Source organism: Nycticebus coucang, chromosome 3 (genome assembly GCF_027406575.1).
Source record: "Nycticebus coucang isolate mNycCou1 chromosome 3, mNycCou1.pri, whole genome shotgun sequence".
In the NCBI taxonomy this organism is placed as follows: Eukaryota; Metazoa; Chordata; class Mammalia; order Primates; family Lorisidae; genus Nycticebus; species Nycticebus coucang.
The window spans coordinates 4,085,086-4,110,972 of record NC_069782.1 but is presented as its reverse complement, the minus strand read 5'-3'; the positions used below and the strand labels follow the sequence as shown (position 1 = coordinate 4,110,972).

Genomic DNA, 25,887 nt, shown 5'->3' with positions numbered 1-25,887 from the left:
CACAGTGGTTATGGCGCCAGCCATATACACCGAGGCTGGCAGGTTCGAACCCAGCCCAGGCCAGCTAAGCAACAATGACAACTGCAACAGAATAATAGACAGATGTTGTGACGGGCACCTGTAGTCCCGGCTACTTGGGAGGCTGAGGAAAGAGAAGGGTTTAAGCCCAAGAGTTTGAGGTTGCTGTGAGCTATGACGCCATAGCACTCTACTAAGGGTGACATAGTGAGACTCTGTCTCAAAAAAAAGAAATGTTAAATGTCTGAAGTTTTGGCTACCCCAGTTATCCTGATTAATTCATATTGTGGGGCGCCGGCCCCATATGCCAGAGGTGGAGGGTTCAAACCCAGCCCCGGCCAAAAACTGCAAAAAAAAAAAAAAAAAAAAGAATTCATATTGTATATCTATATCAAAACATCACATGTACCCTCCCTATAAAGATATACAACTATTATATACCCATAATAATTAAAAATTAGAAAAAAACCTATTACTCTCTAACATTCTATACAGAAGGTGCCAAAAAAAGTATGCACATTTTAAGGGAAAAACTGTATTAAAACTGTAATATTCAATATATACCAATAACAAAAAATGAATACAAGTATCAAATATAAGAATCGACTTCTGCAATTACAAAAGGTGCTCAAAGTGGCTACCATCAACATCCAGACACTTATTATGGTGAACTACTGTGTGAGCAACACTGACCAAAGCGTCTACTTGTATTATCATCGTTTTAGTTTCTTCCTGAAGTACCACCAATGTATCTGGTTTTCTACCCAGTTTTCTAGGGTACACCATACCCTTTAAGGTCCCTCAGAAGTCAGAACGTGGGGGAACCACATCTCTTCGTTCTATCCGTTGTTATGGCAAATTCTCATCAAGGTAAGCTCTCTCGTCTCAGTGCATGTATTGATGTGTTCCTGGGATGAACGTTCCATTTTGCTCTTTTAAGAATGCATATGTTTGTTCTGCTAATTCCTGTCTCATGTGCACATTGTTTGGTAGACATCTGTGGCAAGTGTGTGAACTATTCTAGCAAACAGTAGAAGCAGGACTAGCTGTACCAGGCCTCTCAGATCCTTCCTTGTGCACATCATACACAACACCAGGCATCTCAGACTTGAGAGCATGCACATGATACACATGCTAGAGGTTCTGTTGCATGCTCACATCTCCACTGTTGTTGTAACTCCACAATGGTCTCAAATTTCAAATTATTTCAAAAGGGGCTTGTGCTCTTCGAAAGACAACTGACAACCATGCTTCTACCATTTTCTTTTTTTTTTTTTTTTTGTAGAGACAGAGTCTCACTGTACCGCCCTCGGGTAGAGTGCCGTGGCGTCACACGGCTCACAGCAACCTCTAACTCTTGGGCTTACGCGATTCTCTTGCCTCAGCCTCCAGAGCAGCTGGGACTACAGGCACCTGCCACAACGCCCGGCTATTTTTTGGTTGCAGTTTGGCCAGGGCTGGGTTCGAACCCGCCACCCTCGGCATATGGGGCCGGCGCCCCACTCACTGAGCCACAGGCGCCGCCCGCTTCTACCATTTTCTTTGACTGTTCTGGCTGCATGGTGATGCTAGCGTTCATTTGATATCAACACCATCTTTTGAGTGAATGTCACACTACACATTGCTACCATAATTCAACTTCTAAAAGTAATACATAAATAACTTTTTTTTTTTTTTTTTGAGACAGAATCTCACTCTGTTACCCTGAGTAGAGTGCCATTGCGTCATCATAGCTCACAGCAACCTTAATCTCTTGGGCTCAAGCAATCCTCTTGCTAGTTTTTCTATTTTTAGTAGAGATGGGGTCTGGGGTCTCACTCTTGCTCAGGCTGGTCATGAACTCCTGAGCTCAATCCACCCACCCTGGCCTCTCAGAGTGCTAGGATTACAGGTATGAGACACCTTGCCCTGCTATCTCTTAAAAGATGTATACTTTTTAGCATCCCAGTATACTTTTCATATTTAATTTGTTGTCTGTTTTCCTGCACTTAAGCATAAGCTTAATTAAGGCAAGGATTTTTACCTGTTTTGTTCACTATTGAATCTCAAACAACCTATACCAGTACATGGTACACAGTAGACAATTATTTTTAAATGAATGAAATGCTACTAAATGGCCAAAGAGGATAAGGACAGACAATTGACTACTGACTTTTTATAAAATATAGGTTGGTAGTGACCATAATGATTGCCATTCCAGTGGCATTTGGGGCTGAGAACTGAATCAAGAGAGTTAAAAGAACTATAGACAACTGTTTCAAAAGAGTTCACCCATACTGATAAATGAACTAAAAGCCTGAGGAAGGCAGTAATGTTCAAAGAATTTTTCCCCAAAACAATTTATTATAAAATTTTCAAACATATAGAAAAACTGAAAATAATTTTATAGTAAACATATTTATTGCTAAGTTTTACAATTAACATGTGTTTTCATAAGCCATTAAGATTTTTTAAAATAAATTACTGTTAAGAGGCATATACAGGGTAGCCATAAAGTTCACGTGCAATTGCACGTGAACTTTATGGCCATCCTGTATTTATGCCAAAGAAAATTATCCAATAAGGGAGAAAGTAATAATTCAGAAGAGAAAGATGATAGTTAACAAAAGCAAAGATTCAGGAAGGAATAGAATCCACAGTACAAGTGCAGAGAAAGGCCCTAGACTCAGGCACACTTCTAATATTTCCTTACTAAAAATACTTTAAAGTCTTTTTTTCCCCAGAAAGTAGTCCTCACCAGCCTCATAGCCCATTGCTACCCTAAATATGCACTACATTTTGGCTAACTTGGCCTTTTAGTTGTCCCATAGACTTTCCCAAATCCCTGAGAAAATATTCCATTCTCTAACCCCGATCAACTGGCATCTCCTCTAGAAAACCTTTCCCAGTCTATGTCTCTCCCAGTTATAGCTCCCTAAATCATGTTTTATTTTCATTTTTAAGTTTCATAAAGTGTTATTTGACCTTCTATTTAATTAATATTTTATTTTCTTATTTATTATTTATTTATTTATCTTATTTATTTATTACTCCCTGTACTTTTGGAACAGAAATTATCTTATTCTGCATGTCTTCTTCTGCTCCTAGCATTACATATGGAACAACTATTTGCTGAATCTAACAATGGAAAACATGAAGACTAAGATTATAATTGAATTTTTCCTCTACCAACAACAAAAATAATTAAATCTACTATAAACAAACGAGAACTTGTAAGGTTGTGGCAGGTGGTGACAATAGAAAATTACTATAAAAAAAGAATACTGGGGGGGCGGCGCCTGTGGCTCAGTCGGTAAGGCGCCGGCCCCATATACCGAGGGTGGCGGGTTCAAACCCGGCCCCGGCCAAACTGCAACCAAAAAATAGCCGGGCATTGTGGCGGGCGCCTGTGGTCCCAGCTGCTCAGGAGGCTGAGGCAGGAGAATCGCTGGGGCCCAGGAGTTGGAGGTTGCTGTGAGCTGTGTGAGGCCACAGCACTCTACAGAGGGCCATAAAGTGAGACTCTGTCTCTACAAAAAAAAAAAAAAGAATATAGGTTGGGCATAGGCTAATGCCTATAATCCCAGCACTTCGAGTGGCTGAGGCAGGAGGATCACTTGAGGCCAGGAGTTTGACAGCAACCCGGGCAACATGACAAGACCCCATGTCTACAAAAAAAATTCACCATGGGCGCCGGCCCCATATGCCGAGGGTGGCGGGTTCAAACTCAGCCCCGGCCAAACTGCAACAAAAAAATAGCCGGGTGTTGTGGTGGGCACCTGTAGTCCCAGCTACTCCGGAGGCTGAGGCAGGAGAATCGCTTAAGCCCAGGAGTTGGAGGTTGCTGTGAGCTGCGTGACACCACGGCACTCTACCGAGGGCAATAAAGTGAAACTCTGTCTCTACAAAAAAAAAAAAAAAATCACCAGGTATGGTGGCATGTGCCTCTAGTCCCAGCTACTCAGGAGGCCAAGGCAGAAGGATTACATGAGCCCAGGAGTCTGAGGTTGCAATGAGCTACAAAAAAAGAAAAAAAAAAACTAAATTAATTATATTATTTAACAGAAAAGAATCAGTTGGCTTAACAAAATCTATTTGAATGTGCCAGTACTTCTGTGACACTAAAAAAAAAATCTACTAACAAGAATTTAAAACCGACCAGGGACGGTGGCTCACACCTGTAATCCTAGCACTCTGGGAGGCCAAGGTGGGTGGGTTGCTTGAGCTCACGAGTTTAAGACCAGCTTGAGCAAAAAACGAGACCCCATCTCTAGTAAAAACAGAAAAACTGAGGCAAGAGGATCTCTTGAGCCTGAGCTGGAGGTTGCTGTAAGCTATGATGCCATGGCACTTTATTCAGGGTGACAGCTTGAGACTTTGTCTCAAAAAATTAAAGAGTTCAAAATAATATAAATAAAATATCACACATTAAATTAGTCATGGGTATGTACTGAGTTCTGAACTTCACATAACAAAGAAGAATGTGAACAGCCTAGACAAAATACAGTAATAAGCCAGAAATTTTTGTTAGGGAGAGATGGCATTCAAGGCGAAGCTGAAATAATCAATTACTGGCTTTATGTGTAGTCTCTAGGTTACCAATGATTTTCAAGAGAGTGTGTAGCTTCCACAGCACACGGACCCAGAGAGGGGCAAGAGGAATTTGTAAAATGATTTCCACAATCACCTTAAGATATGTTTGCTTGTTCAGTGTTCCTTCTGAAAAAAACCTTAAGATATGTTTTAAATCACAATATGTATTTTTAAATTAAGAGAATAAGATTTTTTTTTTACAAGTTTGGCACTAGTTTGAATAAGTTCAAAACATCGCTTTAATAGAATTTGGATAGTAATGGGTATGTTGTTTATAGCTTAGGCTAACTGAAGTGCAAAAGACAGAGTCTCACCTTGTTGCCCTCAGTAGAGTGTGGTGGCATCAAAGCTCACAACAGCTTCAAGCTCAGCCTCCCAAGTAGCTGGGACTATAAGCAGCCACCACCATGCCTGGCTAATTTTTCTATTTTTAGTAAAAACAAGGTCTCATTCTTGCTCAATGGTCTTGAACTACTGAACTCAAGCAACCCACCCACCTTGGTCTCCCAGAGAATGAAGTTTAAGACTTTATGGAGGTACTGATCCTAAGTATCCCACTATTAGATTTACAAAATATAATTGAGCTGCCCTTCATATAATAACCAGATAAAAGGTGAAAATTAACTGATGATGGGCCCAGGGAACTGATAAATGAGTGAAGAAGGTTAGGGTAATAACACAAGTATATTTTTGATGAAGTATAAATCAGGAAATACACTGGACCCAAGAGTCAAGGGAACCTTCAAATATATGACTTTTTCTAAGCTCAAGTATTCTTTTATATGCATCAAATGCAAAAGAAAATATGAAACAGCATTTACTTTTATAAAGCAACAAATTTCACATCAGTTCTACAAAAAATATACTCCAAATTTCATGTACCAAGACAGCATATATTTAAGTGTTCTATTCTGATCTGTCAAATAAATTAGTTTATTGAGGCAACTTTCAACTCAAATCTGCTTTCTGGGCTAAGAAAGTGTGTCTCAACTCAGAGAACCAAAAGAAGAGGCACATGTTAGGAGCGACCAGAGGTACCAGCACTTTGGGGCCTTGCTCCTTGGTATTGCAGCGCAACGTGACCCACCCTGCTGGGCTGGACCTAAGTCTGGGCGCTCTTACTCAGTGACCTTGGCAAGTCATCTGGCCTCAGTTTCCTCCACTATAAAATGGGGGTGGGGGAATACCCATCTGTTAGAGTTAAACAAAAACAGGGTGCCAGGAGCTTTGTAAAAGCTCAATAAATAGGGCCCTTATCACCACATTCCTGGGTCAAAGGTTCCCTGGATCCATATGGCTGATCATGCTCCTTGGAATCACTGACCTCCTGGAATCTCCCTATTTGGTTGAGAAATGGAGGGGATGGAGAGGAGAACTGACCTGGGCTGAGGCCAAGAGAGGATGCCCCCAAAGCAGGAGGGGCAAGGGCAAGACGACAGCCCAGGGTGGAACCAGGTTGTGGAGGGCCAGGGTGAGGGTCTCCAGCCTCAGAGTGGAGGGCGAGGGTGGGGGTCCTGGGAGAGGGGTAGGAGACAGGGTGGGGCTGGGGAGAGTGGTAAGAGACTGGGGGCTGATGAGGGTTAGAGGACAAGAGGGTGGGTGCTAAGAGGGGGTAGGGAGTGGGGGCCGAGCTGGGTGGGGAGAAGGTTGGGGCCAGGGCTGTGCACAAGGTGGGTGCGGAGAAGGTGGGTGCAGGGGCTGTGCCTGACACGGTAGGGGCCAAGGTGGGTGAGAAGGTGGGGGCCGAGGACGGTGGGGAGAAGGTGGGGGCCGGGGCTGTGGACAGTGTGGGGGCTGAGGCCGGTGGGGAGAAGGTGGGGGCCGAGGTGTGGACAGGGTGGGGGCCCAGGCGGGTGGGGAGAAGGTGGGGGCCGGGCTGTGCACAAGGTGGCGGCCGAGGCGGGTGGGGAGAAGGTGGGGGCCGGGCTGTGCACAGAGTGGCGGCCGAGGCGGGTGGGGAGAAGATGGGGGCCGGGCTGTGCACAGAGTGGCGGCCGAGGCGGGTGGGGAGAAGGTGGGGGTCAGGGCTGTGGACAGGGTGGGGGCCCATGCGGGTGGGGAGAAGGTGGGGGCCGGGCTGTGCACAGGGTGGGGGCCGAGGCGGGTGAGGAGAAGGTGGGGGTCAGGGCTGTGGACAGGGTGGGGGCCGAGGCGGGTGGGGAGAAGGTGGGGGCCGGGCTGTGCACAGGGTGGCGGCCGAGGCGGGTGGGGAGAAGGTGGGGGTCAGGGCTGTGGACAGGGTGGGGGCCCAGGCGGGTGGGGAGAAGGTGGGGGCCGGGCTGTGCACAGGGTGGCGGCCGAGGCGGGTGGGGAGAAGGTGGGGTCCGGGCTGTGCACAGGGTGGCGGCCGAGGCGGGTGGGGAGAAGGTGGGGGTCAGGGCTGTGGACAGGGTGGCGGCCGAGGCGGGTGGGGAGAAGGTGGGGTCCGGGCTGTGCACAGGGTGGCGGCCGAGGCGGGTGGGGAGAAGGTGGGGGTCAGGGCTGTGGACAGGGTGGCGGCCGAGGCGGGTGGGGAGAAGGTGGGGGCCGGGCTGTGCACAGGGTGGCGGCTGAGGCGGGTGGGGAGAAGGTGGGGGCCGGGCTGTGCACAGGGTGGCGGCCGAGGCGGGTGGGGAGAAGGTGGGGGCCGGGCTGTGCACAGGGTGGCGGCCGAGGCGGGTGGGGAGAAGGTGGGGGCCGGGCTGCGCACAGGGTGGCGACCGAGGCGGGTGGGGCCGACCGGGCTGGGGGCGCCGGGTGGGCACAGAGTGGCTAAGGGGTGTGGGGAAGGGTGGGGGGCGAGGGGGCGGCGCCGGGTTTCCGTGGGGGTTTGCGGGCCGGCTCCAGGCCTGGGCGGCAAGGCCGGGCTAGCCCCCGCAAGGCCGCCTGCGGTCCAGGCCGCGTGCCCGGCCTCTCGTCCCCTCTGGCCAGTGTGCCCTGCAGCGGGCGGAGGCGTCGAGTCCCAGCCCGAGGCGCCCAGTTACCGGAGCCGTTGGGGCCGATGATGCAGGTGAACTTCCTGAAGGGGCCGATAACCTGGCGGCCCCGCCACGACTTGAAGTTCTCCACCAGCAGCAGCTCCAAGCGACCCATGGTCGCGCTCCCCGCACCTCAGCCGCGTCCTCACACGCCGGCGAGAAAAAGCGCGGGAAGCTTTTTTCCAGGTCTCGCGAGAGGAGCGCCGGCCCGCGGCGCCGTTCCTTAGCAACGCGAGTTGGCGTTTCCGAGGTGGCGGGATCTCTGCAGCCGTGGCGACGCCGGGAAAGCCTGACTGAGAGCCGCGCTGCAGACCGATTTCCCACCCGCCCAACGTCGGAGGGCGCCAGCCTCTCCCGGGAGACAGCCCGCTTTACTTTCGCTGTCTTTTCTTATTATCTTGCATGTTCTAAAAACCCTGTAGAATTTCCCGTCGATTCCCAAAGCCATGGCGGTGGCGCTGCCCAAGGACCTGGAGCAGCACGCCCGCCAGGCCAAGAGGAGACACACGGAGCTGTGCAGGCAGGAACGGATCTTCAACGCCAGGAACAGGATCATCGGGGTGAGGCCCTCGGCCTGGAAGGGAAGGGGCCGGGAGGGAGTGTACAGGAGCGCGGGCGGGCGGAGCTCCTGAAGCTTAGGATGCCCGCGACATGCCAGTTTCACCAGCCCTTTCCGGGGAGCGGGGTGCGGGGTCGCGGGAGAAACAGTTCGATGTTTTTGACTTTGCCCTAGAAGGGAGAGACCTCAACAGGAGAACAAGGCACCCTGTCACTTGACAAATGGGCAGCTTGCCTGGAGTTAATAGGGCTAGACTGCAGCTCTCCTCCCTCTGAGCCCGATTTTCTGCATTACCAGGGCTTCCTTCCAGTCCATTCATTTGACAAGAGCCCGGGAATTCCTGTTTTGTGCCAAACCTGAGCCAGGTATAAGGCACTCCCTGAGTTTGCAGAGCACATGGCCCAGTGAATGAGGCAGGCATTAAAACATGAAAATTATATTAAAATGCAGATTACATTAAAATCATATCAGAATGCAGTGGAATCAGGTCTGTGAGCGGAGGGAGCACTGGTGTGCTACCTGCGCAAAGACTGGGGCTGAGGGCTGGAGGAGAATCAGAGATCGCTTCCCAGAGGAGGTGATGCCTAAGGAAAGCTTTGAGGATGTTAACTAAGAGAAAGGGAGAACGAAACTGTGGTTAAAGTTGAGAGGAAAGACCAAAGAATTAACTATAAACTAAAGCATCCCACTGTGAAAGGCCTGATATGTCTGTAGCTGAGATGACTTGTTTATGGTGTGGCAAGTCTAAGAAGATAAGAGGACTGTTATCTACTGCACAAAATTATCTGGCTCTAACCCTTCTCCCCGGGTTTTACATTCCCAGGGAGACACAGAAGCCTGGAATGTTCAGGTTCGCGACCAGAAGATAAAAGAAGCAACTGAAAAAGCTAGACACGAAACATTTGGTGAGCATTTCCTGAGTGTTTTCCTGTTGGTGTGAGGCTGTGTGCCTTTAGACTCTGGTCCTTGTTTCTTCACCTGTGCAAAAAATTGTTATTTTCATGCTCTTCTCCCTTTTAAAATTTCTTGTGCCCAATTTATTTAATGTACTAGTTTTTCTCTTGAAAAAAAAAAAAACAGCTATTTTTTTTTTCTGAGACAGAGTCTCACTCTGTTGCCCTGGGTAGACTGCTATGGTGTCATAGCTCACAGCAACCTCAAACTCTTGGGCTCAAGTGATCCTCTTGCCTCAGCCTTCCAGGTAGCTGGGACTACAGCCACTGCCACGACACCTGGCAGGAAAAGCAGCTATTCAATTCTAAAGTAGATTGTAGGGCTCAGCACCTGTAGCTCAGTGTTTAGGGCTTTTTAAGAATTGAGTTTTAGCTACAGCTTTTCCTTACCTCATAATTTTTCTTTTCCTTCCTTCTATGAGTATTTTTCATTCCCACACATTTTATGCTTACATATACACTCTCACATTTACATATGTATCCATAACAATATAAAATTAATTTGGTGCATTTTTAAAACTTACATAAATGGCATCCTATTGAATAGATCCTTTTGCAACATATTTTTTCAGCTTTTTCCTTTTTTGAGACAGAGTTTCATTATGTTACCCTCGGTAGAGTGTAGTGACGTCACAGCTCACAGCAACCTCAAACTCTTGGGCTTAAGCAATTCTCTTGCTTCAGCCTCCCAAGTAGCTGGGACTGCAGGTGCCTGCGACAACACCAGGCTATTTTTTGATTGCAGTTGTCATTGTTTAGCAGGTGGGGGCTGGGCTCCAAACTGCTGGCCTCAGTATATGTGGCTGGTGCCCTACTCGCTGAGCTATGGGCGCTGAGCCTTTTTTCAGTGTTTTATTTTTGAAATTAGTCTGATCTACATATGGACAGTATTCATTTAAATTGCTTTATAGCATTTTGTTATGTGAATTAGCCACAATTTCTTTACCCATTCCCCCAATGATGCTGGTTTAGATATTTTTCTTGGTTTTTTATCATTGTGAACCCTGCTGAGATGACTGTCCATGCATTATGTCCCTTGGCACACATGTGAGTGACTACAGGTGGAACTGGTAGGTCTTAGGTAGGCATGTTTTCAGTTCTATGGGATGTTTCCAGATTCTTTGTTGTAAGTATATTGAGTTATACTTTCCCAAGCAGTAATGGGAGATCTTATTTTCTCACATCCTTCTAATTTGTGCTATTATTAGCATTTTAAATATTTTGCCTCTGAGTCATTGGATTTTTCTTTCTTGTAAGGTTGATCACTGTTTCACAAGTTTATTGAGCTTTCGGGTTTCTTTATAGTAATTTGTCTATTTCTATCTTTTACCGATGTTTGAGTTTTTTTTCTTTTGAGACAGAGTCTCACTCTATTGCCCAGGCTAGAGCACCATGGTGTCATCCTAGCTCACAGCTACCTCACACTCTCCTGGGTTCAAGTAGTCCTCTTGCCTAGGTGCCCACCATGACACCTGGCTAATTTTTCTGCTTTTAGTAGAGACAGGGTCTCACTCTTGTTTGTGCTTGTCTTGAAGTCCTGACCTTAAGGGATCCTCCTCCTCAGTCTCCCAGAGTGCTAGAATTACAGGTGTGTGCCACTGGGTTTTTAAAATCAATTTGTAGATATTCTTTGTATATTCAAGATACTGATCCTTTAATGGTTATGTTACTTTTTTGGAGAGTTGTATTACTCTTACAATCACGATAAATTGGTTTTTGAAGTGGAGTCAGATTTATTTTTCCCTCTGAACTTTGAGCTTATACATATGCCATGTCTCTTCCAGGTGCTGAAATGAGGCAAAATGACAAAATCATGTGTATATTAGAAGACCGGGAAAGGAAAAATAGGAAAACTCTCTGTAGAGTTATCAATGACTTCCAACAGAGCTTTCAGAAGCCAGAAACTCGGCGTGAATTTGATCTGTCTGACCCTCTAGCCCTTAAGAAAGATATTCCAGCCCGACAGTCAGATAATGACATTCGGAATACAGTATCGGGTATGCAGAAATTCATGGGAGAAGATTTAAACTTCTATGAGAGGAAGAAATTCCAACAGGAGCAAAACAGAGAATGGTCCTTACAACAGCAAAGGGAATGGAAGCATGCCCGTGCTAAGCAGAAATGTGCAGGTAATGAATGAGGCAAGAGAGACAAATTGTTCTCAGTGCTCTTTAGCGAACCAACCTCTGGTTTTTGTGGATTTGTCTTTAAGTCATGCAAATGTGCACAACCACATGCTGCTTTGGCCATGTGGGGAAAGAAAAGTCAGCGCCTATACCCCAAGAGGGAAATATCTCCAGTCCTGTGGCATTCATGCAGGAAATACTTTCTGAGCATGTCCCTATTTTCAGGACCCTAGTTGGGTGCTGGAGCATGGAGGTAACTCAGAATGGGTCCCTGCCCACAGAGTGTTCACAGTCTGCTGGGAAGATGAATGGGAAATAGGTGGGTCCCCCCAAGTCTTGTGGCTGCTGTAGGAGAAGTTCCCACAGGGTGCTAGGGGGGCATAGGCACAGGCATGGTGGTCACATGCCCTCAGACTCTCCAGGCTCAGGGAACCTCTTGGGCAAAGGCTCTGAGGCATGAAACAGCCTCTCTCTGTGAGGGAACTGCAGAAAAAAAAATCCACTCTCACTAAAGCCACTGGTGTCCTGCCCTGCCAGTTCCTCTTCATGGATGTACTCTCAGCACATTTGATCCCTGCTGTCAGGGGGTTATCAGCAGGTGACGAAATGATGACAAGCTGAGATGAAGACAAAGGGGGCTACCAGGGAGTGAGGGACTCTGCCCCTTGGTCCCCCCTTTCTGCTGGTTAATTTGTAGTCTCCCTAGTCAGCTCGTCCTCCTCCCAGACTCTTCTCTCACTCTACTCTCCATGAGTGACATCTCCCCATATCATCTTCTCTGAACCACCCCTACCAGACTTCTGCCCTCCTTTCTCCACTGGAACTATCCTGGCCAACCTCCCAGTCACCTCCATGTTACCCAGTGCTTGGTCAGTTTTTGATCTTCGTCTGGATCTGTCAACAGCATGAGATGCAGTCGGTCATCTCCTTCTCCTTGAGATGCTCATGTGGTTTGGCTTTCAGGATGCCACTCCCATGCTGATTCTCTTCCTGCCCAGTCCTGGTTGGTTTCTTCCCATCTTCTGCACTTCCAGACGTTGTGTACCAGTGGGCCTCTCCTCTATCAGCCAAACTCACCCCCAGGTGATCTCATCTAGGCTCAGGCTTTAAATACCATCTATAAGCCATTATTGACCAAGTTTGTATGTCCAGCCTGGACTTTTCCCTGAATCCAGATTCATAAATCCATCTCATTGCTTGTGGTGTCTGATATACATGTCAAACTCAGTACTAGTCCAGTAATATCCTGCTCATCCCCCCAGACCTAAACTTCCATCTGTTTCAATGGCAGCTCCCTTTTTCTAATTGCTCAGGCCCCAGTGCAAGTCATCTTGACTCATTCTTTTCTCTCAAATGCTATATCCAGACTACCAGCAAATCAGCTCAAATTTCACTACTTTTTGCCATCTCCTTCATTCTCACTCTGGACTAAGCTGTCAGTGTCTCTCAGCTGGCCTCAGTGCATCTGTCTTTAGCAGCCAGGGTGATCCAAATAAAAGTTAAATTAGATCCTTTGTTCAGAATCCTCCAATAGTTTCCCATTTCACTCAGAGTAAAAGCCAAATTTATTTCAAGGACTATAAGGCCTTCATAGCTTGGCTTTATCTCCTACTAGTCTGCCCTCTACTTCTTCCATTCTCACTTCTGCCTCAGGGCCTTTGCATCTGCTATTCCCTCTGTCTAGAAAGATCACATATCTATCTGCAGGGTGTATACCTCTCTTTCTTCAAGTCTTTATTCAAATGTCATCTTAACAGTGAGGCCTCCCCTGCTCCCCTATTTTAAGCCTTGTGTCCTCCTCCAGCTCCACATTGCCTGTCCCTTTCCTTGCTTTACTTTTCTCCAGCCCTGGTCACCGGACACATTGTACAGTTTATATATTTTCTGTCTTCCTCCTCAGACTCACATCCCAAACTCAAAGAAGACAGAGGATATGTCTGTTTTATTCACAACTATAGCCTTAGATCCTGGCATTTAGGTAAATATTTGTTGAAATAATATACACACAGGGCTTTAAAAATCTCATCCATCTCCCAAGTGCTTCAAATTTCCATCTCTAACTGAAAATCTTTGTCTCAGCCTTGGACCTGGTCCTTTGTCAGCCTCATCAACATCTCACCATTCTTCTCACAACACATTGGAAACTAGCCCCAAATTCTACCTCTGAATCCTCTTCCATCTTTCTCCTCTTGCCAACTGGCACCTCCTTTTTTTAATTAATTCATAAACTTGGGGGTCATCCTCAATCGCCCTCCCCCCTTGTTTCCACCTTCAACTCTCATCTCTTCTACCTCTTGCATATATTTTGAACTGTCCACTTGTCTTCTTCCCTCTTGTCACCATTATGCAAACTGCTGAGAAAGGATGTTGAGAGAAAGTAAGGTCTAAGAGAACAGAGGTCTTCTCAAGGAGACCCCGAGGATACACCTGCAAGATCCTCCCCATGGTGGCTCAGCTCTTAGGAATTTGTAGAAACTTAACTTCCTGGGACCTGGAAACTTGCTTGCTTCCACAGTTCTGGAAAAGCCGGAGCCAGCTTCTCTGGCTTGATTCAAACTGACAATGAGAAAGGTACCCATAGGCCAGAACTTTTTGACTGGGAATAAAAAGGAGATGACTGAGCCATTGGGGAGTGCTGCCATTTTGAATTCTGTGCTGTCGATCCAGTGGCTGAAGTAAAGCTCTTCCTCTTTTAAACACAGAGTTTGGGTGTTCGTTCTCTCCATTGGGCCTCATCTTCCTGCAACACTTCCTGCAACGCTTCTCATATGGATGGACCGCTGCCAATAGCTTTCTGGCTCTCTTATGCTTCCTTTCTTCTTTCTGGTCCGTTCCCAACAAAGTAGAGTGATGCTTTTAAAACAATATCAAGTTGGACAGTGTCCCCAACCACCTCTATCCTAGCTTAACCCCCTCTAATGGCTTCCCAAGGCCCATGGAACAAAATGCAAAATCCTCCTGGAGCCCAGAGGCTTTGCACCTGGGCCCCTTTCTCCCTTTGATATTGGCTTACACCCCACTCAGTACATTCTGCCCATTTCAGCTCTTTCTAGATCCTGCCAAATCCTTTTCCACCTCAGGAGCTCTGTACTGCTTCTAACCAACTTCTTTTATCCTCCAGATCTCAATATAATGTCACTTCCTGCCAGAGAAATGATCCCTTACTCCCTATCCCACAACTACCTAACTCAGGTGTCTCTACCTTTTTCTCTCTGAGTCTCCTATCCTTTCTTCTATGGAACTATCACAGTTTAACATATTTATTTTGGGGTTAATGTATTTGGTTTATCTCATCCCCTAGACAGCAAGTACCAGGAAGGCAGGACAGACCCTTTATGTTTGATGTGTTGTCTCTAAGTACTGTGTTCCCAGCAAAGTGGGTGGCCCATGTTAGGTGCTAGATGGCTGTATGTTGAATGAATGAATCAATGAACAAATGAAGGATGAGAGGTGAGGCTGACAGCACACAAAGGCCAGAAATTCAAGGCTAAGCAGTTTGTTTGGTCTTTGTTGCTGGAGGTAATGAGGAGACCCAAAATACCAATGAAGAAACTTCTGATAAATGCCTTTATTTTTTTTATTTATTTTTTTTTATTTTTTGAGACAGAGTCTCATTTTGTTGCCCTGTGGCATCATAGCTCACAGAAACCTCAAATTCTTTGGGCTTAAGCTATTCTCTTGCCTCAGCCTCCCAAGCAGCTGGGACTATAGGCACCCGCCACAATGCCTGGCTATTTTTAAGAGATGAGTTCTCGCTCTGGCTCAGGCTGGTCTCAAACCTATGAGCTTAGGCAATCCACCCATCTCGTCCTCTCAGAGTGCTGGGCTTATAGGAGTAAGCCACCATACCCCACCAAGCTGTTATATTTTTTAAAAAGGCATTGATGGGCCAAGCACAGTGGCTCACTCCTATAATCCTAGCACTCTGGGAGATTGAGGTGGGTGGATTGCCTAAGCTCACAGGTTTGAGACCAGCCTGAGCCAGAGCAAGACCCTGTCTCTAAAAATAGCTGGGCATTGTGGCAGGTGCCTGTAGTCCCAGCTACTTGGGTGGCTGAGGCAAGAGAATCGCTTGAGCACAAGAGTTTGAGGTTGCTGTGAGCTATGATGCCATGGAATTCTACCAAGGGCAACAAAATAAGACTCAAAATAAAAAAATAATAATAATAAAATAAGATAAAAATCTCTCCACAAGGTCAGGGAGGCTCAGATAGATTAAGTAATAGTTGAGATTAACAAAGCTGGGAAATGACCGGGATTTGAACCTGCTCAGTTTGACTCCAGATCTTTACCTTTGGCTGTTTGGACCTTCTACTTTGATGACAACTCTTCCTTCTCTTCTCCCTACACCCCTTGTGTCATGCCACAAATATCTGTTAGATGGTGCCCCTTCCTCCATGGAGTTCCGTCTGGTTTCTGCAGCCCCTTTTTCTTGGCTGCCCTGTTCCTTGCCTACTGTAAGGACGTAGCCTTCTGAGAGAGCAATCATAGCGTAAAGCAGAACCATCAGCCTGCCCTGGGACCACAGCTGACATCACCAACCCACAGTCCTGAGCACCAGCACAGACTGAGCGCCAGGCACACCTAGGAGCTGTACTTGACTTTGCTCGTCCAACTTTCCCCATAGCCTTCTGAGGCAGGTCTTGTAGTCATTATTCCCATCCTTGTTTTCATGACTGAGGACAGGCCAAGAGGTGAAGGCAGAGCAAGCACACCGCAGGGCACTCTGCACACCAGGGAGGCGCTGCTGTGGGGTGAGTCTGTCTGAGTCTTATCTCCTTTCAGAGAACCTCTACTTGGATACAAGGCTGCAGTTTGATGAGACAGCCAGGCACCTACAGAAGCTGGAAAGTACCACCAGAAAGGCGATCTGTGCAGCTGTGAAAGAGTTCAACAGGAACCAGGTGTGTGTGCTTCCAACTCTGTCTGCAGGGTCGGGGAGCACACAGCAGCGTCCTGGGGCTCTCTACCCTTCCTGGAATCCCATCTCAGCTCTCTCACTTGCTCACACCACCAACCCTCATAAAGCCCAACAGGAGCTGCCGTTGCGAGATGATGAGACCCAGTCTGCAACCTTAGTTGTGAATCTAGGAGCCATGCAACCTGGGAAAGTCACCTCACTGTCCTAAACCTCAGTTTCTTCTTCTGTAACAGGAGGACAGTAGCATCTACCTAGGCCAATACCATCTAGCACCACTGTGATGCCTGGTACTGCCTCTCAGAGTTGCTCTTACCCAGGACCAGGGACACAGCCTCCCACTAGTGGGAGCAGTGGTGACGATGATGTTGCTTAGCTCAGACTTTGGTGTCTGCTGACAGCTTCTTCCTCCTGGCCCACCCACTCCCTACCCTTCCCCTCCAACCACATGCTGAAGTTACTTTAATTTCTCTATTTGTTTGGAAATTAGACCACACCCCTCAAGGTTTATTTTTCAAATGCAATTATATTTCCTGGGTGGGTAGGGGCTTGGCCTGTTTGTTTTGTTTTTTTTCTTTTTAATCAGATTAGCTTGTCCAGGCTTGGCACCATCGCTCAGTGGTTAGGGCACCAGCCACATATACCGGGGGTGGCGAGTTCGAACCTGGCCCAGTCCAGCTAACAACAATGACAACTACAACAAAAAAATAGCCAGGCATTGTGGCAGGCTCCTGTAGTACCAGCTGCTTGAAGGCTGAGGCAAGAGAATCGCTTAAGCCCAAGTGTTTGAGGTTGCTGTGAGCTGTGATACCATTGCACTCTACTGAGGATGACATAGTGAAACTCTGTCTCAAAAAAAAAAAAAAAAAGAAACAAAATATTAGATTACCTTGTCCACTAGAACTATGGCCCCAAAGAAGGCTGGCTGTGCAAAGTAACCCACTGGAGAGCAGAAGAAGATACTAAAACTTTGCTGCACATTTATTTTTAACCTCCTCACTTTTGATTCTTGTGTTTTCATATACTTTGTAAAGTACTACATAGTAAACTATACATAAAGCTCAGAATCCTGGAGGCTGAACCAGAGACCAGAGAATGAAGTTTTCAGCAGCAGAGAGAGGAAAGAGGGAGGCCAACTGCCAGTGATGGCAGGGGCCAAGCAAGACCCCCAGGATCCGAGCTCACCCGCTAGCAACCTGTGCAGGGTCAGAGAGAGCACTGATCTTTGCCCCTCATTTTACAGAGGAAGCCAGAGAGAGGAGGATCTGTTCACTCCAGATCCCACAGATGACTGTGGCAGAATGAGGCTCTTTACAATTAGTCCAGTACTGGCTGGGCATCCATCCTTCATTTATGGAAGCAGTCAATAATGATGATAATTGGTCATTTATCAATTCAACAGTTGTTTATTGAGCCCCTCTTGCTGGCCCTGGTGTGGTTTTACTAAACCTTGATCATCATCATTGGTTTATTCATTTGTTCCATACACTGAGCACCTACGATGTGTACTGTCCGACCCCAGCTCCTCACGTGGGTGCCGCGAAGCAGTGCCATCACGAATGCCCCTGCACTAGGGAGACTGCCCTTTGGCTTTTGAAGCTCTGTTCCTGATTAGATTTGAGCTTTTGTTGGTCAGTCTGGGATATGAACATAAGGGTCTAAATAAGTGATCTTCATAAGAAAATTCCAAGTGGTTCTGTCCAGTTCAGCAGGGGAGTTCACACACTTGAGGGCCTCCAGTTCTCTGTGTGGGGTGCTCATTCCATCATGAGGTATTGTAGTGTCAGGGTTTATCGTGCAGGCCCTGGAGGCGGACCACATCAATGCAAGACCACGTCTTCTCTGTAGCCTTGGACAAGCCACTCCATGCCTCAGTTTTCTCATCTGCAGAAGGAGGATACTGACAACAGCCATGCATATCAGTCAGAACGTGCTAACTCCTGCTGGAGTAAGAAATGCTCCCCAAATCTCAGCGGCGTAAAACACGGAGTGGACGTTCCATTCACACTGCTTGCCCACTGTGGGTTAGCTGGGAGCTCTCCTCATCATCCTCACTGTGGAGCCCAGGCCCTGGGAGAGAGCAGCTGCCAGCCAGAGGAACCCAGCAGCACAAGAGAAGAGGAACATGACCAGGCCCACCCTGGGGTCCTCCCGGAAGCAGCACTACCACCTCTGTGCACATGGCTGTCCAGAGCGAGCCGTGAGGCCACACTCAACTCTGAGGGGTAGGAAGAACAATTCTGCCAAGTGCCCAGAAAGAATGCCAGCTTATAAGGTGATTGTAAGGTAAACTCAGCAGTGCTGTGACATGTCAGAACAGTTTTCAGGACTCAGTAAATAATAAGCATTTTTTTTTTTTTTTTGAGACAGAGTTTTACTCTGTTACCCCTGGGAAGAATGCCGTGGCATCACAGGTCACAGCCCCTGGATAGAGTGCTGTGGCGTCATCATAGCTCATAGCTCAAAGTAACATCAAACTCCTGGGCTCAAGTGATCCTCATGCCTCAGCTTCCCTGGTAGTTGGGACTATAGGCACCCACCACAATAGCTGGCTAGTTTTTCTATTTTTAGTAAAGACAGAGTCTTGCTCTTGCTTAGGCTGGTCTTAAACTTCTGAGCTCAAGCAATCCACCCGCCTTGGCCTCCCAAAGTACTAGGATTACAGGCGTCAGCCACCATGCCTGGTCAGATAGACATTATTTTTAAGTTTAGCAGCAATTAGCTGTTGTTTTTAGTCACCGTGTTCAACAGCCCTACTGGAGAGGCATGATTAACCCAATTTAACTGATAAAGAAACATGTTTGGAGGGGTGAGCTGAATTTCTTAGCTACATCCAAGTATTAAGTGGCAAGTCTAGTATTTGAATTTGGACCAGTGTGGCTCCAAATGTGCTGTGTGAGCTGGTCAAGCCGGCCTTGCATGAGCACCTGTGGTGCCAGCACCCTGCAAACTGCTCCCTCTGTTTGTACTGAAGAGAACTGTTAATCCTGACTTTACAGAGAAAGGACTGCAGCTCAGGCAGGAGGGGTGACTTGCCACAGGGCACACAGCCAGGCCCCCCAAGAGAACTGAACATCAGTTCAACCTGGAATTTATTTGTACTGGGGCCTGTGGCTGGAGCCATCAGGACCTGAGGTGACAGTGCATTTTCCACATTTTAGAAGTCACCACAATTGTGAATCCCTCTGCTGAGTATTCTCTGTGGCCCATAGGTATCCGGGGTTGCCAGGGCATGGTGGGGGAGAGGAGGACAGAGCCTCATCCAGGTTGGGGGGCTGGCTGATGTGGGCAATAGCCTAACCCCAGGTGGCAGCTCTCTGCCTTGGCACACTGGGGCAAAGACTCGGAGCTCTGATGCCCACACCCAGCAAGCCACTGTGATCCCTGCCCAGCAGTGCTCACATAGCCAGGGGTCCACGGACACTCCCGCATCCACGCCTGACAAGTCTGACCCCAACCCCAGACTCCTGCTGGCCTAAGCCTCAGAATCCCCCTGGACTCACTGGGAGTACCTTCCTTAATGTCTTCCCCTGCTTAGGCCATGGAGTCAGCAGAAAAGAAAAAGCAAGAGAAACATCAAGAACGAGAGGACAACCTGGCCGAAATCTCCAACCTCCTGCATGGGGACCTGCTCTCTGAGAACCCACGTCAGGCAGCCAGCTCCTTCGGGCCCCACCGTGTGGTCTCTGACCGCTGGAAGGGCATGACCCAGGAGCAGCTGGAACAGATCCGCCTGGTTCAGAAACAGCAAGTGCAGGAGAAGCTGGTGCTTGTCCCACCCCTCCTAATAAGCCCACAGCTGGCCTCTGTGCTGCCCTTGCCTTCCAGCACAGATCTAGTTAGAGCAGCTGTTGTACTCTGACCTAGCAGCTGCCCTTCAGGAGTTTCCATTCTACCTGGGGGGTGGAGAACAAGACCCAGACAATCCCATAGGCTAAGCCTGGGCTGCTGAGTCAGGAGGTAGGAAGACTGGGTAAAGGGGGCAGGGGGATGGAGAATGCGCAATGTGAGGAGGGTGGTAGGGGCTGAGAGGTGACATCAGACAGAGACCCAAAGGAGAGGAGGGAACCAGGAGCAGGCAAGGTAAACTTCAAGGGCAAAGGCATTGAGGCAGGGCCATGCAAACTGGTCAGAGAAGAGCGAGAGGCCTGGGCTGGAGCAGAGGGAAGGGAGGGCAGGAGCCAAGGGAGGTTCAGGGCCAGGTCCTGCCAGGCCCTGGGGAAGGCTTTGGCTTTTCTTTAACTGAGACTGGCAGTAGCTCTGGAGGGTTTTGCACAGAGGAGTGATGAGACCTGCCATAGATTTCACAGGATCCCTAACAGAACCCCACTGTGGTAGACTAGTGGTGGAGGTGAGAGATGGTGCTGGCTGGGACCACAGTGCCAGTGCAGTGGGGCTGAGGAGTGATCAGATTCACAGGATTGGTGAAAGGATTTGATGTGGCATGTGAAAGAAACAGAAGAGTGAAGGATGACTCCAAGCCTTTTGGTCTGAGTGGCTATAAGGATGGAATTGGCATTTACAGAGATAGGGAAGATGGAAGTAGCAGGCTGATAGAGTAGTGTAAATCACAAGTATAGTTTTGGATATGTTAAAATGTCCATTCAATATCTGTATCTGTTTGGATTAAGTTTTTCAGAACGCGGCAGCCACAAATAACAGCATCTTAAACAAAATAAAACTTCATCTCTTGCATGTAAACTAAATCCTAAGGGGAGAAGCCTAGGGCTGGCCTGGCAGCTTTGTGGACATTGACGTCTTGCCATCCTTGGCACCTGGCTTTCATCCCTTAGTGCAATAGGGCTGCTTGAGTGCCAGCCATCATGTGCATATGCCAGCTTCCAGGAAGGAGAACAGGGGAGAACATCTAAGGTGCATTCTACTTAAATTTCACTGGACAACATATAGTCACCAGGTTACTCCAACTGTAAAGAAGGCCGGGGAACATAGTGCTTATTCCAGTAAGTGCTGGTGATTCTTTTGTTAAGGAAAAAGGAAAAAATGGTTATTGGAGGACAAGTAGTAATTTCTACCACAATCTCCAAGTAAGCCCAGTAGGTAGCTGCATGTGTAATGTGGGGCTTGGAACAAGGTCTGGGAGGGAGAATATTTAAAGGCATAGGCCTGAGTGAGATCATGCAGGTCATGAGTATAGACAGAGTGGGGAGATCTGAGGACTGAGTTTATAAAGAGCAAAGGGTCTGAGAAGGAGCGTGGGACAGACACAAGCTGTGTGTCCTGAGCGCCCAAGGAGGGGACTTGTTCAGGAAGGAAGGCGAGGAAAACCCCTGCGTCAAATGCCACTGCCAGGCTGCAGGTACCACAGTGGTTACCAGGGACCCTGTCAGGAGCATCTTTGGCAGGAATGCAGCTGACAACCTGTCCAATGTGCTCGAGAGAACAGACAGGAAAGGAGAGGATATGATAGATGGAGACAACACTTCCAAGGAATCTACAGAGTGCAGAGAAATGGGGCATAACTGGTAGGGCAGATGGAGTCAAGGGAAAGATCTTGTTTGTGTTTTGATAATAGAAATAACAGCATACTTGTCATCCAGTGAAAATTGATGTCAGAGGAGAGACTCGCTAGAGCTGTGTTCCTGGGGTGGCATGAGAGCAAGGGACATGGAGCCCAGCTGAGGAATTGGCATGGCAGGAGCTCAGAGCCAGCGTCAGGGGCCAGGATGACCTGGGGCGGCGTGAGCACAGTCAGAGGCAGGGGAGTCGGTAGGAGCTTGTGGACCTTGTCTGTTCCCTGGTGAGAGACAGAACCAAGTGCTGAATGGTCATCTCAGATAGCAGGAATGGGAATGGCCCAAAGGAAGGGGCAGGATGACTGGGCAGTGCCAGGGTAGTGGGGCTCGTAGTCATAACTTCAAAGTGACCCCCAGTTAGCACTGTCAGGAGTGTTCCACAGCCATACTCAGCTGAAAGGGGAGAGTTGCGATTCACCAAGGTCAGGGCTTGCCTGGCAAGTTTGACCAAATGAGAGGCTCAAGTTGCCAAGGATGTCAGCTGGGACAGAGTGACAGCCGTGGACCCTGGGCTGAGGACACACGGAGGGAGGAAAAGTGGGTAGTCAGACAGGGTCCCAGAGGGATGGCATAAGCATTGGCATCAGGGTCCTAGAGAGAGAACAGAAGAGGCAGGTGGAGCGGTAACACTGGAGTGAGACTAGGAAGGGGTGGCATTATTAGTGATGACAAGTGAGGGCAGATGGTCCTAAAGGTGGGGGGGGTCTCTAAATCAGCAGCATTAGCTGGGTGGGGCTGCAGTCTGTGGTTCAGCAGGCCCCCAGGGGCTTCTCAGATTTGAGAACCACTGGTAGGGAGCCCAGGGCAGTGAGATGAGTCAGGAATCTGGAGAGGAGGTGGGAGAGCTAAAGATCCAAGGGACAGGAGAGAGCCTTGTGTATGCTGAAATCACTGGGAATCCTGGCAGCAGAGTTTGGAGACATTTTCAAACCTGCAAAGAATGCTCAGTGACTGCCAGGCTGGAGTCGAGGGTACCATAGCTGGTGTAAGTTTCTAAGTTGATGGGGAGGTGGAAAGATACTGGCAATGGCCTTGACCAGGGTGTGAGAAGCAAGGGGGACAGCTCGCTCTTCTGGTCACCTCCAGGCCAGAGGTACAGGGCTGGGAGAGGAAAACAGCCCTCCTTGAGAGTGGGCTGCAGGGGAGCTGGGCCTGGGAAGACAGGGGCATGTGGCTCAGAGGTAGCTGGAGGTGGAAAGAGCTGAGTCTGGAATCTAGTGTCATTCCGTTTTCATGACCAACACACTGCCTGGAGCCTCACTGGACAGGTGGGACACTGAGGCTCACAGGAGCCAGGTGACCTGCCTCAGAGGCAGCACAGCTGGCCACCAGCCTGCCTTTCAGTCCTGAGTAGGGGTAGATCCAGGCTGGGGGGAGCCACTGGCCACTCTCCTCCTCCTCATTTGGTGGGAGCAGGCTCTGCCCCCAACCACCCTCCCCCAGGACTTATCTTCAGTCCTGGTCCATTGAGCCTGCTGCTTTTTGCAATGGGTGGGGCAGAGAGGAAGGGGGGGCAACTCCCTCCCTCGGGCTAATCCAACTTGCTCTTCTAGGAGGGCAAGGAGGAATGAGCTGAAATGCAGAAATTCAGGGCCCAGGGTGCCCCTACCCATGATTGTGACCTTATTATTATTGGTTGGGCTGTCACATCAGCAAGTTCTAGAAGGTCCCCAGGTTCTCCCAGTGTCTAGCCAGTGAAGCAGCATGCGGTGCTCCTGGAGCAGGTGTCTGGCTGCCAGCCAAGCTTAGGACCCCTCCTGAGGCTCCAAGGAGGGAAGACCTGGGGCTCAGGCCTGCACATGGGCACCTGGGACGGGGGCTGCTGTCGGAATTGAGTCCCACTGTCTCTTCAGGAGTAAGAGGAGGACCCACAGCTGTGAGGGTGGGTAACAGCTGGGCCACATGGAATGAGGGCTTCCAGCATGACACTGGTCATCTACTCATTCCTTCTCTAAGCCTCAGTTTCCTCATTTTAAAATGAGAGACACGGCTCCATAACTTCAGGAAAGTTGAGTCACCTCTCCTCCCTCCAGAGGCTCCAGGAGGAAGAGCGCCAGCGAGACATGGACTGGGACCGGCAGAGGATCCAGGGTGCCCGCGCCACCCTGCTGTTTGAGCGGCGGCAGCAGCGCCAGCAGCGCGACCTGCGCAGGTCCCTGGATAGCAGCAACCTCAGCCTGGCCTGTGAGCAGCGTTTGCAGTGAGTTCCGGGTGGGGTGACAGTCTGTGCGCTGGGGACCTAAAGAGGGCTCAGACAGAGCTGACACTGTCACTGCTACACCCACTGTGTGCTGATGGAAGGTACAGAGGGCACCAGAAGCCCAGGGAAGGTCCCTGAGTCACAGTGGAGTTGGCCTGGGGTAGTTGGCCTTGAGTCCCAAAGGCTTCCCTGAGGAGGCTGCAGGCTGAGACCTGGAGCAAGTCGGCGCTGCCCACTACAGGGAGGGCTATCTGGAGAAGGGGGCTCCAGGGCTGCCTTGAACATGCCTGGAATCTACCAGGTTACAGACAGGACCCCAAGAGTAGTTCAGAGTTCCAGGTACAGGAAACTGTCAGATAAGCGGGTAAGGCTGGAACTGAAAACAGTATTTACTGACCTTTTTCCCAAGCTCTGGGCTTGAACTCACAAGGGACCTGGAGTTATCATCTCCAATCTTCTGATTACCTGTGGGTGCACCTGTTGTCCTCACTTCTTTTGGGAGCCTAGGAGCACTAAACAAATGGGATGAGCAAAGCATCTTCACAGTCATACCCATGGAGATTTAATTTTAAGGTATTCCCAACTTTCACTGGGGCCAGCCCCTCTTCTAACTACACTGTGACTAGAAAATGACCCTCACTGCTGAGGAGCAGTTGAGGTGAATCTTTTTTGTTTGTTTGTTTTTTTCTCATTAGAGTTGTAATGTATTCTGTATCTTGGGGATAAAATGCTAATAAAAAGTTTGCGGGCTTTTTCTTTCTTTTTTTTTTTTTTTGTAGAGACAGAGTCTCACTGTACCGCCCTCGGTAGAGTGCCGTGGCGTCACACGGCTCACAGCAACCTTTAACTCTTGGGCTTACGTGATTCTCTTGTCTCAGCCTCCCGAGTAGCTGGGACTACAGGCGCCCGCCACAGCGCCCGGCTATTTTTTTGTTGCAGTTTGGCCAGGGCTGGGTTTGAACCCGCCACCCTCGGCATATGGGGCCGGTGCCCTACTCACTGAGCCACAGGCGCCACCCAATTTGCGGGCTTTTTCTAAAAAAACAAAAAGTATTTTAAAAGTACAGTATTTGCTAATCTTTTTTTCTCCTTTTGTTTTATCAGGAAGAAACACATGAATGAAGTTTATACAAATCAGCCCACAGGAGATTATTTTACACAATTTAATAGAGAAAGTCGATAATGAAAAGGACCCCCCTTATTCTACTCATTTATGTATAAAGTATGACAACTTTGAAGAGTCACATTTATTTTTTGAAAAGTGTATACTCCTTTGTCCAGAAGTATGCCTCAACTTTAATTGCCTATTGTGAACAAAACATTTATCAACCCCCCTCCCTTGGGTTTCTGTGAGATGATGAGTGTTAGTTTCTGTTCAACTCACCGCAGCAAAGGTCTCAAGTACAGCTCTTGGAGCTGTGGATGTAGAAGGAGCAGGCCTGGGGTTGCTCAGAAACATTCTAGACAGAGATGGTATTTGAGGTGGGTTTGTGTATTAATTGATCCCTGTGACAGCTGGTGGTTTGTATTTTTACTACTCACATTTCCCAGTTGAAGAACCTGAGCATTGGACTGTCTAGCTCTATATCACATAATATATAGCTCTACGTCACTTAATGTACATACACATTAAGTGACTTGGCAAAGTCACACTGCTAGAAAGTGGCAGAGCTTAGGGTTGAACTCAGGAAACTGAATTCTCTCAGCCACTTCACTTGAACAGCTCCTGGTAATATACCCAAAACAACAGTGGCTTCAACAAAGTGGAGGTTTATTTCTTTCTTTGGTAAAAGTCCAAGTTGATACAGTTGCTCTGCTGAGCAGTGCTGTAGGACCCAGGCTCCCTCCAGCTTGTTGCTCTGCCCTCCCTATCTCTATATGTGGCTCCCATCCTGTGGTCCAGGATGCCAATTCCCATCATGCCACACTCTGGCCAGAAGGAAGGGGGAAAGAAGGGACTTCTTTCTCTTTAAGTACATGGTATCAAACTGTACATTTCACCTCTGCTTATATCCTACAGGCCAGCATTTAGTTATGTAACCATACCTAG

The 25,887-nt window shown here is 48.4% G+C and overlaps 2 protein-coding genes across 3 annotated transcripts in view; one reads left to right on the top strand and one right to left on the bottom strand.

The window, feature by feature from the left end:
- SMC1B (structural maintenance of chromosomes 1B) overlaps positions 1-7,690 on the bottom strand; it is a 77,099-nt gene extending 69,409 nt beyond the window's left edge. For both annotated transcript variants that reach the window (XM_053582287.1, XM_053582288.1), the window contains exon 1: positions 7,554-7,690. In XM_053582287.1, coding sequence (XP_053438262.1) covers positions 7,554-7,662 — 109 coding nt within the window. In that variant the 5' untranslated portion in view covers positions 7,663-7,690. The remainder of the gene's footprint in view (positions 1-7,553) is intronic.
- RIBC2 (RIB43A domain with coiled-coils 2) lies at positions 842-25,072 on the top strand. Its single transcript, XM_053582300.1, has 8 exons — positions 842-888; positions 7,970-8,107; positions 8,930-9,011; positions 10,844-11,188; positions 15,971-16,089; positions 19,642-19,869; positions 23,671-23,837; positions 24,942-25,072. Exons 2-8 carry the CDS (start codon positions 7,994-7,996, stop codon positions 25,018-25,020), a joined length of 1,134 nt encoding a protein of 377 aa, XP_053438275.1. The 5' UTR covers positions 842-888; positions 7,970-7,993; the 3' UTR covers positions 25,021-25,072.
- The last annotated feature ends 815 nt before the right edge of the window (positions 25,073-25,887 follow it).